At 40.7% G+C, this 14,366-nt stretch overlaps 1 protein-coding gene across 1 annotated transcript; it reads left to right on the top strand.

Moving 5' to 3' along the window:
- Positions 1-4,053: 4,053 nt before the first annotated feature.
- Positions 4,054-6,806, top strand: LOC113297664 (RNA-binding protein 24-B-like). The gene is made up of 6 exons (XM_026546220.1): positions 4,054-4,797; positions 4,898-5,033; positions 5,337-5,457; positions 5,553-5,589; positions 5,685-5,928; positions 6,018-6,806. The coding sequence occupies exons 1-6, from the start codon at positions 4,573-4,575 to the stop codon at positions 6,107-6,109; spliced, it is 855 nt and encodes a 284-aa protein (XP_026402005.1). The 5' UTR covers positions 4,054-4,572; the 3' UTR covers positions 6,110-6,806.
- The last annotated feature ends 7,560 nt before the right edge of the window (positions 6,807-14,366 follow it).

Below are 14,366 nucleotides of genomic sequence, written 5' to 3'. Positions count from 1 at the left end.
AATCCGAACCCTTATCTTGTTTAGGCCAGGCCTTTCCCTTTACTAGGAAAATAAAGACAGTCTGGTTCGTCCTCAAACAATTAGCACCTTAAGGAGTACAGTAACTCGCTTGCAGGGGATTCGCGAGTGTTTCGATTGGACTTACCTCCCGTACCAGACGGGGGATGAACCGTTGTCGTCGACTCGGGCCACGACTCCTATGTCGTGTGCGAACCCGAGGGGCCGAGGTGATATTGTAATCACCGTCCTCCCCTGCACACAATTTGTATTTAAGGGTACCCTTCCGTAGGGTTTAAAAATTAAAGTCCAAATGTCCAATCCAATTTAAAGTTCAAAAAGAAAAAAAAAATAAAAAAAAAATACAGTTTTCCTCACACACTCAAAAAGAATTAAAAATTAAATCCTAAAATTGTCCTCTTTTCTTCTCTTTTCGCTTTTCGCTTTAAGCTTTTTCCTCTCCAAGTCCTTAGTTTTCACTTTGAACCTGCAAAATAAAGACAAAAAGAAACGTAAAAAGGAACAAACAATTCTAAAAAAAAACCTAAAAAAAACCTATAAAAAAAAAAAATCTACCTAAGCACAGGTCCGCGTCGGCGGCGCCAAAAATTGTTATGATTTCAGATGGTTGTAGTAATAGTGGTTAAAACGGGTTCTTTTCGAACTTGTGAAGGTAACTTTTTTTCTAGATAAATAAATAAATAAAGGAAATTAATTTTTTGATAGTAATGTCAAGATTTTAGAAGGATTAAGGCTCAGGATTCACTACCACTTCAAGTTGATTGGTTATAAATAATATTTCAGAAATTATTATTAAGCTCTTTTTCTTATTAAATCACTTTTTAATTTAAAAGGTGTCCAAATATTAAGTTGTAATCCTTAAGCATGATTTATCAAAGAATTATTCTAAGCATAAAACATCAAACTGATTCACAACTAATTAAGAAAACCATTTTATCCTTTTTTTTATACTTATCCAAGTGAATTAAATAAAGTAAATAATTAAAGAAATTATAAATAAAAATATTACCAATCAAACATGAGTGAATAGATCCTCCATTGCCTCAATCACCAAGAATTTAGCCTCTCATCATGTTGGAAAAATACTCAAAAGATTTTATTAATGCTCAAAAGTTGAGTACAAATGATGAAATAAAAAGAAATCGTTTTAAGACTGTCCTTTGCGACACACAGGAAGCGTAGGGAAGAACGGCACTTCAGAAGTGCTGTAAGCTCGTCGCGGGAAAGGAACTGAGAATTGTCGCAAATATGCGACACTAATCAACGACTTTCCGGGACTGTACAATGTCCTTCGTGTTCTTCCTTTGACAACAGCAGAACTTTTTCTCTGTCGACTCTTCTGGTGATTCTCTCGGCTCTAAATCTCTCCAAATCCTGTGCTAACCTTTCCCAAACTGTTTTGCCTTGTATTTATAGTGTTTCAGGACCAAAAATCCCCTCATTTATTGCGTATATTCTCCATTTAATCCGAATATTCCTTGCTGCCCATAATAACGATAATTTCCATTTTTAAGCCCATGCACGCGTTAGATTTGATCCTGCACGCTCTAGTTAGCCTTCTCCACGTCTCAGCACTCTTCTAACGCTAGTAGAACTCCTCCATGCACACAAGAACTTCAATTTTGCTCGTGTTACGGTACACGTGCTCTGTTTTGGGTGTGTGAATCATCACGCGTTTTCCAGCCAATTCCGATCGAACCCGCTGCCCAAAATGTGTTCCTTAACCTATATCACATCTCTCTATCAAATTTCAGCCATTGAATCGACCCGTAACCCCTTCATTTTTGTGATCAAACTTCTGCCAGTTGAGAATTTCATTTCCCGCCAAAAAAACAGTTTTCAAACGAAGAAGAAAGGGTGTCCCCCTATCCTGAACAGGGGTGCGAATAGCAGGTGTCCACTGAGGTGCCCCTTAACCGATAGTGAGAGTTCGAATAACAATTGTCCTTCAAGGGTGCCAAAATCAACTTTTCGAGCCGAATTTTCCAAAAATGTTTATTTCCTAAAAATACATAAAAACACAATATTAGTACAAAAATAGAGTTCCAACAATACGGACATTGAGGACAAATTAGACACAAAAATGTGTCTATCACCAATGAAGCCGTATCTATAAAAAATCATAGGTAGATACTCATAAGCATATTGTACCCAAGTTAGACCTTAAACATCCAACAGAACTCCAGGTAGGAAGGGTTTTTTCAAGTTCATCTTCAGTTCAGCTATTGGAGGATTTGAGATTATGTCTACATCTTGAACAGTTCCAACGTTTCTTAAGAGCTGCTCAATGGAAAGTTTGTCCACCAGAAACGTTGGAAAATGTAGAAACTTGTAACCAAAAAAACTGCTGCAAGAAAACAGTTATTAGGGTTATCCATGAATTTACTATATTCTTCAAATAAAACCACCTGGTCAGAGATAATCCATGGTTCATGAGCAATGATGGTTTGCTTGTCATTTTCATGAGTCATGATTATTTGAACGCCTCCGAGTTAGGGATTGTGTCAACTTGCTTGATGGTGATGGGATGCCAGTGTTGCTTGAGAGTATGGTATAATCCTGATTTGCTAAACTTCCCAGAAAGTACCAAAGCTGCTAGACAATGGTTTTGATGGGTTTGCGTGAGATCTTGCATCCTCGCAGTGAGTTGAAAAAGGTTTGTAACCTTGTGTTGGGGATGATATGGATGTTGAAAAGTTGATCATGATGGTTTTAGGGTCTGTTGTGGATACTGGAGGATGAATCTTTCCCTTTTTGGAGATTCTGTTCTACATGGTGTTGATGATTAGTTTCCTTTTGTAAAGATGGTGTTGAGGGGAGTAAAATAGATGCTAGGGAAGAAGATGACGATGAGATCGAGGATGTGGTATTGTTTTTTATGGGAGAAAGAGGAGAAAGAGGGGAGTTGAAGGGAATAGAAGGTTGATGATTACCTTCTCTCGTGAGAAGAAAAGAACATTGGGAGCTGTGTTTCTTTTCAGGCATGGGATACATGGGTGGCAGAGGTGATGATGGCTGTGGTGGTTGTTGCTCGTTGGGTGGCTGTTGCGGTGGGTGTTAAGCCGTCGGTCACAGATAAACTAATACGGAAAACGAAGGGAGGAGAAAAAATCGATGAGAGACGAGCTTGGTAGACAAAATCCCAGAAAGTGGAGCTTAATATTTTGCTTGTAAGGTTATAACACGGTCTGAATTAATAACATCTACTTGATGAGATGAACATTAATTCCAAGAACACATTTTTATTCCGCAAGAACAAGATAGTCGAGTGATTTGCGAATTTCGAATCTTGACTTTTGTCAACTCAGAGGGCCAAAATTGACCAGTCGTTTTTCCTTCTCTTGCTTGTAATAGTATCGACTCTTAAATCTACCTGACACTACTACCCCATCATTTGAATTTCGATGTTAACTAGGTTGTTTCTATTTATTCTTCCTTGTGATAAGACCTCAACAAAAATCTGAATAGCTGGTAGGAAAATAATTCCTTGGTTATGGGTATTTTAGTCAGATGACAATAGCTTTGTATCCAAATATGTTTATCTGAATTTAAAGTGGTATCTGTATTCTGAAATTTAAACTACTAAAAAAAAAAAGAAAAGAACCATGCACTCCTAAATTATCAAGTTTCTTTTTCAGGCTCTCTTATTATTAGTAGTACTTATTCTTAATTATTATTCATTACAGTTCTTTCATTTCTTATACAAACTGTCTAAATAATAATAAAGTCAGAGGTTAGCTTTTGTCCCCACCTTCTCACTCTCTATCTCTCTCTCTTCTGGTGCACTTTTTCGGTTAGTAGAACACTTTTATGTATCTGCAATCCGTATGAGTTTAACTTTCAACACATTTCTGGACAGTGATGAAAACAGAAATAAAGAAAAGAAGAGCGAAAGAAGAGATCATGGGTTTTTATCAGAGTTGAATACACAACACTTCCCCTTGACTCACACTCTCTCTCTCTCTCAGAGATGCGGAACAAGAACACTATATATCAATCAAATACTCATACATTAGAGAGAAGAAGAAGAAGGTTGAATACAGCGAAGCAGAGATTTTTAATATATAAAAAAAGTGCTTGAGATTGAAATAAAATTTGTCTGTCTTTAAATTTTCATTGGACCATCTCTCTGTTGCAAGACTACTACTTGTGTCGTGGGTTACCCCACTGCAGCTTTTTGTCGTTCTCTTTCGCTTTCTTTCACTCACTCACTCACCCTCTCTCTCTCTTGATCTCTATACTTATACGAGTTTTGGGTTTCTTTTGTATTTCTTTTCTGATCCTCACTTGGTAATGATTTTTCTTCTCGTTAAGTCTAGTTGAAGTAGTAAATTAGGAGCAGCATTAATCTGATCAAGTCTGTTACAAGTTCACAACAAAGAAGAAGAGCAGTTTCAAGAATGGGTATTAACTGACTGATCCGGTAGTGGTTTCTTTGAAGAAGGAAAAAGAAAACACACTTTCTGCTTCTTGATTCAGGGTTTTCTTTCTCTTCATCAAATTTGTTTTTCTTCTTCTTAATTCTTCAGTTGTTTCTGTGGGAAATTTCTCTGCATGTCTTCACAACAACAGAGACAGTTCGGTATAATGGTGGGAGGGAATATTAATAGTAACAATGTGGGATTGATTGATACAACATATACAAAAATATTTGTTGGAGGATTAGCTTGGGAAACTCAGAGAGATACTATGAGACGTTACTTTGAACAGTTTGGAGAGATTCAAGAAGCTGTTGTGATAACTGATAAGAATACTGGAAGATCTAAAGGATATGGATTTGTAATTACAATTTTCTCTCTCTCTCTCTCTCTCTCTCTCTAATTTGTTTTCATTTTTGTGATATTTTATTAAAATGGGTTTTTGTTTTGATTTAATGTAGGTGACATTCAAGGATCCAGATTCAGCTGTGAGAGCTTGTCAAGATCCATCTCCTGTAATTGATGGAAGAAGAGCTAATTGTAATCTTGCCTGTCTCGGAGCTCAGAGGCCTCACCCTTTGACTGCTTCTCAACATGGTTATTTTCTCTCTCTCCCTCAACTTTCTTAATGATCGACTCCGACAATTTTTAAAAGAAACTAACCTCAATCCATGAATCACAGATATAGAGATGCGTTCATTCAAGATAATACTAACTTTTTCACATTTGATCATCTTAAGTTTTCTCTTATTTTTCCTTTTTTCAGATTATGGAACACCCACACTAATATCTCTCTGTTGCTCAAAATTTTATACATGCTTCAGTTGATCTACTATTTAATCTTTAGTAATTCTGCAATTTCTTAACCTTGAATTTTTTTTTATATATATACTTTTGCAGGTTTGGGAAGGTTTAGACCAGGACATGGATCAGTAGTTACTGCACCAACTTATGAAGGATCTTCTGCCTCTACATATTTCAATCAACCTTCTCCGTACACATTTCCATATTCAACTTATGGGTACTAAAAAAATCCAAAGGACCTTAAAATAAAAAATTGTTTCAGTTATTGGTGTTTTGAATTTCTGCATTTTCCTGATCCTCTTTCTTTATCAGGTATTCCGGTTATTCTCAAGAAAATATGTATCAGATGGTGAGGATAATTTTCTTTCATATGTTGATCACGTTAACCAATTTTATTACCGTTGTTGAATAGAAATTAAGTCTTCCTATTGAACTAAATTGTAGAATTACTACAATGTATATGGAGGGCAACAAATTCCAGCTGCTGCTTACTATGCGGCTGGAGGGGCAGCGTCTGGAACTCCTGGGATTGTCCCCAACTTCTACCCATTCTATATGCAAAATGGTCAAGCTCAAGGTCTCAGAGTTCAATATCCTCAATGGGTTCAATATCCATATATATCTCAACCTTATACGCCTGCAGTACTTCCAATGCCTACTCCAGTTTCCCCCGTAACCACCATTACAGGTTTGAATTCTTACTCGAGAAATGAATCACATTACTTATGTATATCATGTTTTCATTTTGATCCATTAGTGGGAATTAATATGTAACAGGTGTGACTTTAACTACAGAAGGTTCTGTGGGTACAAGAACGATCACGATAAAAGACCCGGGATCGGCTAGAACTGAACAGAGTTCAACTTAGTCCTAAATGATAGTAGAAATGTGAGTTCTTCCAAGACTAACAAGAATGAGTTTGAAGTGGGGAGAAAGGAATGAGGAATTGGAAATGAAATTGCTGATAATTACCAAGTCGTTAGAAGAATAGAAAAGAAATATGGGAGATTTCTTTTTCTGTTCTTTATAGTATAATGGGCTGAGTCATAGAATTAGAGAGAAGAAAAAATCAACAAAAATACCATCATCAGCATGAAGTTGTTCCTTCATGGGGAGGACTACTTAAGGATATATATAGATATAGCTAACTATGATCTGTTGGATCTTTTCGTCCTTCAAGTTAGATATTATGGTCGTCATCATCATCAACATACATTGTAGGAAAATAGTGAGAGTCTTAGTTTTTAAGTTAGACTATCATCATATTTGTTTATGTATCAAAGACAAGGTTGAACAAAATATTGGTTTGTAATCAACCTGAAATACTCATTCTTAGATCAAATTTTGTGTCTCATGAAGTGGGGTCTTCATGGAGATACTTGGTTATGTTTAGTAGTAAGTCGATTCTGAAGATTTGTTTTATGTCTCGGAATCGACATTTTTCTTTGTTTAATCAGGATCCTAATTTTCAAGACCTGATAATTCAGAAGAAAGAAAAGGCGAGCTTCGGACAGCTTGACCTGAATGTAATTTTTTTATTTGTTATTTGTTCATCTTCATTATTATCATTTCATTTATGGATTAATGTAGGGTTGGTTTAGGGTAAAACAACAATTCTTTCTTTCTAATTTTCGATGTCATGATATGATGCATCACACTTTTAGTTTTTAGTCCTAGTGGTAGCAGTAGCAGCAGCCATAGTATCTTGTTTACATGTTCTAGTATTTTTCTGTATCATTGATTCAGGGTAATAACTTTAGGTTATGTAGAGTATGTTTGGAATCCAAGGTATATGATGGGGATGAGGTTGTTTCAACTTTTCTGTTACAAAGTTGGTGCACGCGGGTCTGTGTCACTTGCTTCCTTTTGAATCTTACAATTTGAACGAGAAATGTTGGAGAAGCTTCTTGTAAAAGTAAACAAAAGAATCCAAGGATTTTTACTGTTTTTGTTGTCATTTTAAAATAAAGCCCGTAAAAATGCAAAAGATGGTAGTGTTGGGGGAAAATACACTCCAATCATTTACAAGTCTACGTATTTTTAACTTCTCTCATTAGTTGGAAGGATTCTTTAGAATGGACCTCTAGTTTCCAACTCCCGAGTTCAAATTTCTGTTCTTGTCCTGTAATTCTATCTCTCTGTACCGATGACATGACTCGGAGATCACAAAGATGATGTGTGCACATATTTCATCATCAAACACGTGTATATAGGAACATACGTGGAGAGCATGCGGACAAAGTCATCAAAGCATGATGACATGTGCCCACAGCCAAAATGCCCTTCCCGCCGACGTTGGATCTTTGCCCGAACAAATCTAAGGGCAGAAGTTAAAAAGACGTACCGGTAACACGATGTACTGCGGAGCACCAGATAACTCCCGAAGAGTTACTTTATATCATCCCCAAAAGAAGCCAAGATCAACGGTGGAGAGAAAATGAACTGACATGGATGTGACAGGGGCAGAAGACACTTGCCTGACACGAGCAGGCACCTCAACTACCCGCATTAAACACTCTGAGCAGCATACGTGTCGATCAACCCGTGGAACGAACGAGGACGACTCTGCGTGATGAAGTAATAAACGAAGACCCCCGCGTGATGGACACAGAACACAAGAAGATAAGGTTCCAACGGTCCTCAGAGATGGGTCCCACACTCTAACCCTATAAATACCCCCTCTCCACCAAGAGTAAGGGGATCGGAAAATTGAGGAAGGGAAGGAGAGAGAAATTGTGAGTGTAAGTTAGTCCTTTACCATATACAGATCTATGTAAACCCCAAAGTCACTCGACTATCTTTGTAACCATCAAGTATATAGTGAAACAACAACCCCGTGGATGTAGGCCTTAGTGCTGAACCACGTAAATCCCAGTCTTATTTACATTTCAGCACTTTATATTTTCCTAACGCTCCATGAGTTTTACTTTTATGCTTCGTTTTCTTTATCTTCCCCTACGTAAACTCCCCTCTCGATGTTATTGGATGATGCTATGATAAACCCGAAGGTTTGGAGCCAAGGAATCAATGCCATTGTATTATCAGTGCGAGTCCGTACCTAGAGTGCGAATATTGTTTGTGAACATATAGATGCCTTCGTGATTTACATATTCACAATTTGGCGCTAGAAACAGGGACTTCGTCCCGGTAAAAGATTTATCTTATCCTGTGATTTCATATTAAATTAGCATATGATTGCTCTATTTCATCAGCTCTAGCAGTATTTACCTTTTGTTAACTTTACTATATTAAAAAACGCACCCGTTATCTTCGATGGTCCTGGCAGTATCTGTCGAAGCTATTTAAACTGGTTAAAATATTTATCGCTTAGATCCATGGATTTACATTTTTTAGATCTCGTACGGACCTGGCTTTCCAGTGGGTCGCTTTCAAAAAATTTCAAAAAGATCTACGTGCATTTTCAAGGGGATCCTTTCACGTTCCCGCGTACCTTCAATGAATCCGCATTTTTAAAAGTTCTGTGGCCCTCGGGAAGTTTTTCCCGGTCTTGGAGTAAGGAATTTTGTAAACTAACCCGATCCGCACGGACATTTCTGTTTCTCGCTGTTTGAAATTCCCTTGTACAGAAAGAAAACGAAAGCGACAAAAGGACCCACGATGGAAAAGATGCAGGAAGCAGGAAAATCCAAAGTCATGTCAAAGGAAGCACCAAGGACAACCCCGATCATCACCCGGAGCAAGTAGAAAGGAGACAAAGCCAAAATGACCAGTCCGAGGCAGGACACTGCGGAAATCACTTCGCCTATGAACGCTAACTCCGTCGCAACCGCGGCCCTCAGAGCAGCGGCAACAAAGTATAGTACAACAGCGGCTGCCCCAAAGGCTGCGGAAGCCAGTAAAACTTTTGCTACGAATCAATTTCACCAACCAAAAGAAAGGGTGGATGAATCCAGAACACACCAACCCGCGCACCCGTCGACCTTCGGAATGCCATCAACAAACGAGCAAAATCAAACTGTGTCGGCGGCTCTAACGCCGCAGATGGGCACTTCGCCCGATCTGGAAATGCCGACAATCGAAGTTGAACCTCCCCCATCTTTAGTGCAAACCATAGAAGAAGGCGGCACCATTGCCGTAGTAGCACGAGCTGGGACTCCCAATCAGGGGTCGAACCAATCACATCGATTGATGGCCGAGCTTTAGGAATTGAAGAAGATCCAGAAGATTTACGCAGATGATGTAGCTCTGTTGGCCAGAGAAAACCAGGATTTAAAAGACCGGATTGCCCTAAGCACAAAGACGAGCCAACAACTCGATGAAGCAAGTTCAAAGGCACCAGAACCAAACCGAGACCGAAGAGTCATCATAGCAGCAAATGGAAAAGCGGCAAGGGGTAGTAGCGCATCCGACCCGGATTATAACGACAGAGAGTCAAGCTATCACGAGCAGAAGAGCGTAGGGAACCACCGCGCGATGGAAGAGCTGCGTGATGAAATGATGGCAGAGATCAGGCAGTTAAAAAGTAGACAAGGCGGGGGAAGGTTAGAAGAGGTCATGAGAGAGGCTAACTCCACGCCCCTAACTCATCGCCTGGCCAGCACCCCTATTCCACTCAAGTTCCCTGTCCCGACATTTGAATGCTATGACGGATCCAGTGATCCCGCTGCACACATTCGGTATTATAACCGTGTCTTGGCTAGATGGAGTCAAAACGACGCAGTACTCTGTAGGTACTTCCCATCGAGCCTGAAGGGATCGACATTGTCTTGGTTTGATAATCTGCCACCAGACTCCATCCACTCCTACGACCAACTCGCAGAAAAGTTCTTAAGAACTTACATGTACAACAAGGATGTTAATACTGGAATGGATAAGCTCTTTTCGCTATCAATAGGCTATAAGGAAACCACGAGGGAATACACTAACAGATGGCACAAGGTCTGCCAAGCCATAGGGAGTGTGGACCCGGTGGTAAGTATCAACTGCTACAAATGGGGATTAGACCGAATGAGTCCACTATTCGTTGAGATTCATAGAAGCGTACCTAAGACAGAGGGAGATCTTCGAATAATTATTGAAAAGCACGCTCGTCTTGAAGAAATCCAGCGTGAAAACCCTAGGGCATACACGCAGAAGTCTCACCGTACCAATTCAGCAGAACAAACCAATGGGGCCAAAAGGAATTGTTCAGCGGAAAGGCCTCACGAAGACAGGAAGGAACGAAGGGACGAACGACGAACAGGCGATCGAAAATTCGAAGATCAAGTTTACACGAAGCTCAATGCTAGCTATGCTCGGATCCTGAGAGAGATCAAAGGAAGGGAAAACCTGGAGTGGCCATGGTCTAAGGTAAAACAACCCTCGATAACCGAGAAGTCTAAAGATTATTATGAATATCACTGCTTCAACGGACACCAGGCCAAAAAATGTAAAAACCTCAAAATAATGATCCAAAAATTAATCGATGCTGGCGAGCTCAAACAGTACATACGAAAGGATGTCACCGAGGATAGATCCAAACGAACCAAGCCAGTCCAGCTTCCAGAAGGGAACCGCACAATCAACACCATTTCGTGTTCTGAAGCCGCATGGCCCTCACTTACAGCACAGATAGGAAAGAGGTTACGGAAGCAGTTCGAAGACCGCTGCGAATTGTATAAGATCGATGGGATAGAGGTGGACGAGCACGAAGAGTGGATGGACTCGCCTATTATTTTCGATGCTGAGGATATCGAAGAGGACATGGAAGACCATAACGACCCCCTGGTCCTCACACTACCAGTGGCCGGATGTAACCTCAAAAAGATCCTCATAGACGGGGGAAGCTCAGTAAACGTTCTATTCTACGACGCATTCAAACGAATGAAAATCCATGAAGAACAGCTGATGACCTCTTATTACACCATCTACGGATTCAATGGTTCACCCACGAAGCCATTGGGAGAGATCGTGTTGCAAGTTAACGCCGGACCCATGAAAGTAGAAACACGATTCAGCGTGGTTGACGCCCCATCCCCCTAACACGCCATTATCGGACGAAAGTGGCTACATAAACTCAAGGGAGTGGCGGCAACGTACTACCAATATCTCAGATTCCCTACACCTGACGGAGTAATGGAAATCAAGGGAGATCCGGTCTCTTCAAGGGAGTGCCAAGCCACTCAGGATCGCATCAACAACGAACAAGAAGAGCAGCGAAAAACCCGAAGAATTAAAAATAAAGAAGCCGCGAAAGAGAAGGCCATAGACCTGTTCCTCAAGGAAACTACAGGAAGGGGTTTGACCAAAGATGATAATGTCCTAAACACAGAGACAAGTACTTCAGCAGCCAACGAAGGACAACAACATACTAAATAGCAATCAAAGAACGTCCCAGTTCTCGGGGGTCCGAAGCCGGTGTTCACGCCAGTAGAGTCCGTAAAAGAAATCAACATAGGAACGGAAGAAAACCCGAAGATGATCAAAGTAGGGACCATAATGGACGAAAAAGAGAAGATTCTCTAATCAAATTACTTAAAGAATACGCGGATGTATTCGCCTGGAAATTAGGAGATATGCATGGGATTGACCCAAAAGTAATCCAACACGAGCTGCGCATCAAACCAGGCACACCACCTTTCAGGCAAAAAATAAGAAAAGTTGCACCGGAGTATCATAAGGCCGTGGAAAAAGAACTTCGGAAACTACTAGACGCATGTTTCATCAAGGAAGTCAAGTACCCTACGTGGATCTCCAATATGGTCGTCGTTCCTAAGAAAAATGGAGGGGTTAGGATATACATCGATTTTACTAACCTCAACAAGGCATGTCCAAAGGACAGCTATCCCTTGCCAAGCATAGATCAGCTGGTAGAGGCAGTAGAAGGATATGAAGAGCTGTCATTCATGATTGGACATTCTGGCTACAACCAAGTAGCCCTGGCAGAAGAAGATCAGCCACACACACCGTTTTACACCCCACATGGCCTTTATTGCTACACTAGAATGCCTTTCGGACTTCGAAACGCAGGGGCAACATACCAAAGAATGGTCGATGCTATCTTCAGTCCATGGATTGGTAGTACCTTAGAAGTTTACGTCGACGATATGCTCGTCAAAAGCAAGCTGCGCAAAGATCACCACCAGGATCTGAGAGATATCTTCGAAGCAATGAGAAAACATCACATGAAAGTGAATCCAGAGAAATGTACTTTCGGCGTCACCACGGGAAAATTCCTCGGGTATCTGGTAACAAAAAGGGGCATTGAGGTAGACCCAGTAAAGATTCAGGCCATAGTAGAAATGCCGTCCCCGAAGAATTTAAAAGAAGTGCAGAAACTCAATGGGTCCATCGCATCCTTGGGCAGATTTATTGCCCGATCCTCGGACAAATGCAAACATTTCTTCAATATTCTCAAAAAAGGGAGTAAGTTTGAATGGACCACAGAATGCGAAGAAGCCTTCCAAAAAATCAAAGAACACCTAGCTTCAATTCTGATCCTGCAGAAACCGGATCCTGATGAGGTTTTGGCATTGTACATAGCAGCAACAGAAGACGCAGTCAGCGCAGTGTTGGTCAAAACCAATACGAAGATAGAATAACCTATCTATTACGTCAGTAAGACCCTCAATTCTGCGGAAAGGAACTACAGAAAGATCGAACAGCTTATCCTAGCATTGGTTTGGGCTACTCAAAAGCTGAGAACCTACTTCCTAACTCACTTCGTCCGCGTCTCATGCAAATCACCACTGGAAGAAGTCCTCAAAAGCGCGGGAAAAGTGGGCAGAATAGCCAAGTGAAACACCCACCTGGACCAATTCAACATCATTCATGAAATTCAACATTCTCGAAAATCCCAAGTTTTGGCGGATTTCTTAGCAGACCTCCCCATGGAAAACGACGAAGAGATTAAGGGAATACCAGAAGCCGAAGAAGGAAGCAAAGATCCAATGGATATCCTCGAACCCACGAGTCAAAGACAATGGGAAGTCTTCGTCGACGGTTCCAAAAATAAGGAAGGAGAAGGAATAGGCATTGTCATCACCATCCCAACCGGATAAAAGATTATACAGGCACTCAGGTTAGAATTCAAAGAGCATACCAACAACATCGTTGAATACGAGGCAGTCGTACATGCCCTCCGTGTAATAATAGAAATGGGGGTAACCAATGTAAGACTGACAAGTGATTCGCAGCTTGTCATACGGCAAATAGAGCTCGAGTACAATGTGTACGATGACACCCTCTCGGCTTACATGGCCTTGGTCCAAACATTGGCGTCACAAATTCCGAACATCAAATTCCGGCACTTATGCAGAAAGGATCTCAGGCATGCGGATGCCCTAACATATATATCATCCATGCTGAAGGATAAAAGCGTCGAATCTATTAAAATAACAAGGGTATACGAGCCTTAGAATGCATCTCAATTCTCCTTCGCTACCAATCAAGATACAGTGGAAGAAAATATCGAAGACCAAGTAGGAGAAGACATCCATAACGATTTTGACGAAGAAGATATCCTGTCAAGAGCAAATCAAGATGAAGACTTCGACAACGAAGATGATTGGAGAACGGTGATCCATGTGTTTCTCGAAAAGGGAAGCTTACCCGCGGATCATAAACAAGCTAGGAAAATACTCTCCAAAGTAGGAAGATATGATCTCCGGGATGGGGTCTTGTACAAGAAATCCTTCCTCGGTCCATTACTACGTTGCTTATCCCGGAGAGAGGGGCACCGAATTCTAAACGACATCCATTATGGTGACGCAGGGAATCATAGCGGCATGAGGTCACTAGCCGACAAAGCAAAAACGCAAGGATATTACTGGCCCACAATGATACAGGATGCCGCAAGGATGTCCTGACGGTGTGAAGAATGTCAGCGCTTCGCCAAAAAAATACACGCGCCGGCAACACTGTTAAATTCTGTAGATAGCCCGTGGCCATTTGCGAAACGGGGCATAGATATCGTCGGTCCTTTCGTCGAAGGGTCAGGGAAAAGACGATTTTTGATAGTAGCCACGGACTACTTCAGTAAATGGGTGGAAGCCAAAGCCTTATCCAGGATCAGAGACGTGGACGTGTTTACTTTCATATTCCAAAATATTATTTGCAGATTCGGCATACCAGCGGAAATCGTGTCCGATAATGGTAAACAATTACAGGGGAAAAACATAGACATG

The sequence above is a fragment of the Papaver somniferum genome, chromosome 7, assembly GCF_003573695.1.
Source record: "Papaver somniferum cultivar HN1 chromosome 7, ASM357369v1, whole genome shotgun sequence".
Lineage (NCBI taxonomy): Eukaryota > Viridiplantae > Streptophyta > Magnoliopsida > Ranunculales > Papaveraceae > Papaver > Papaver somniferum.
This window is presented reverse-complemented; position numbering and strand designations above follow the sequence as displayed.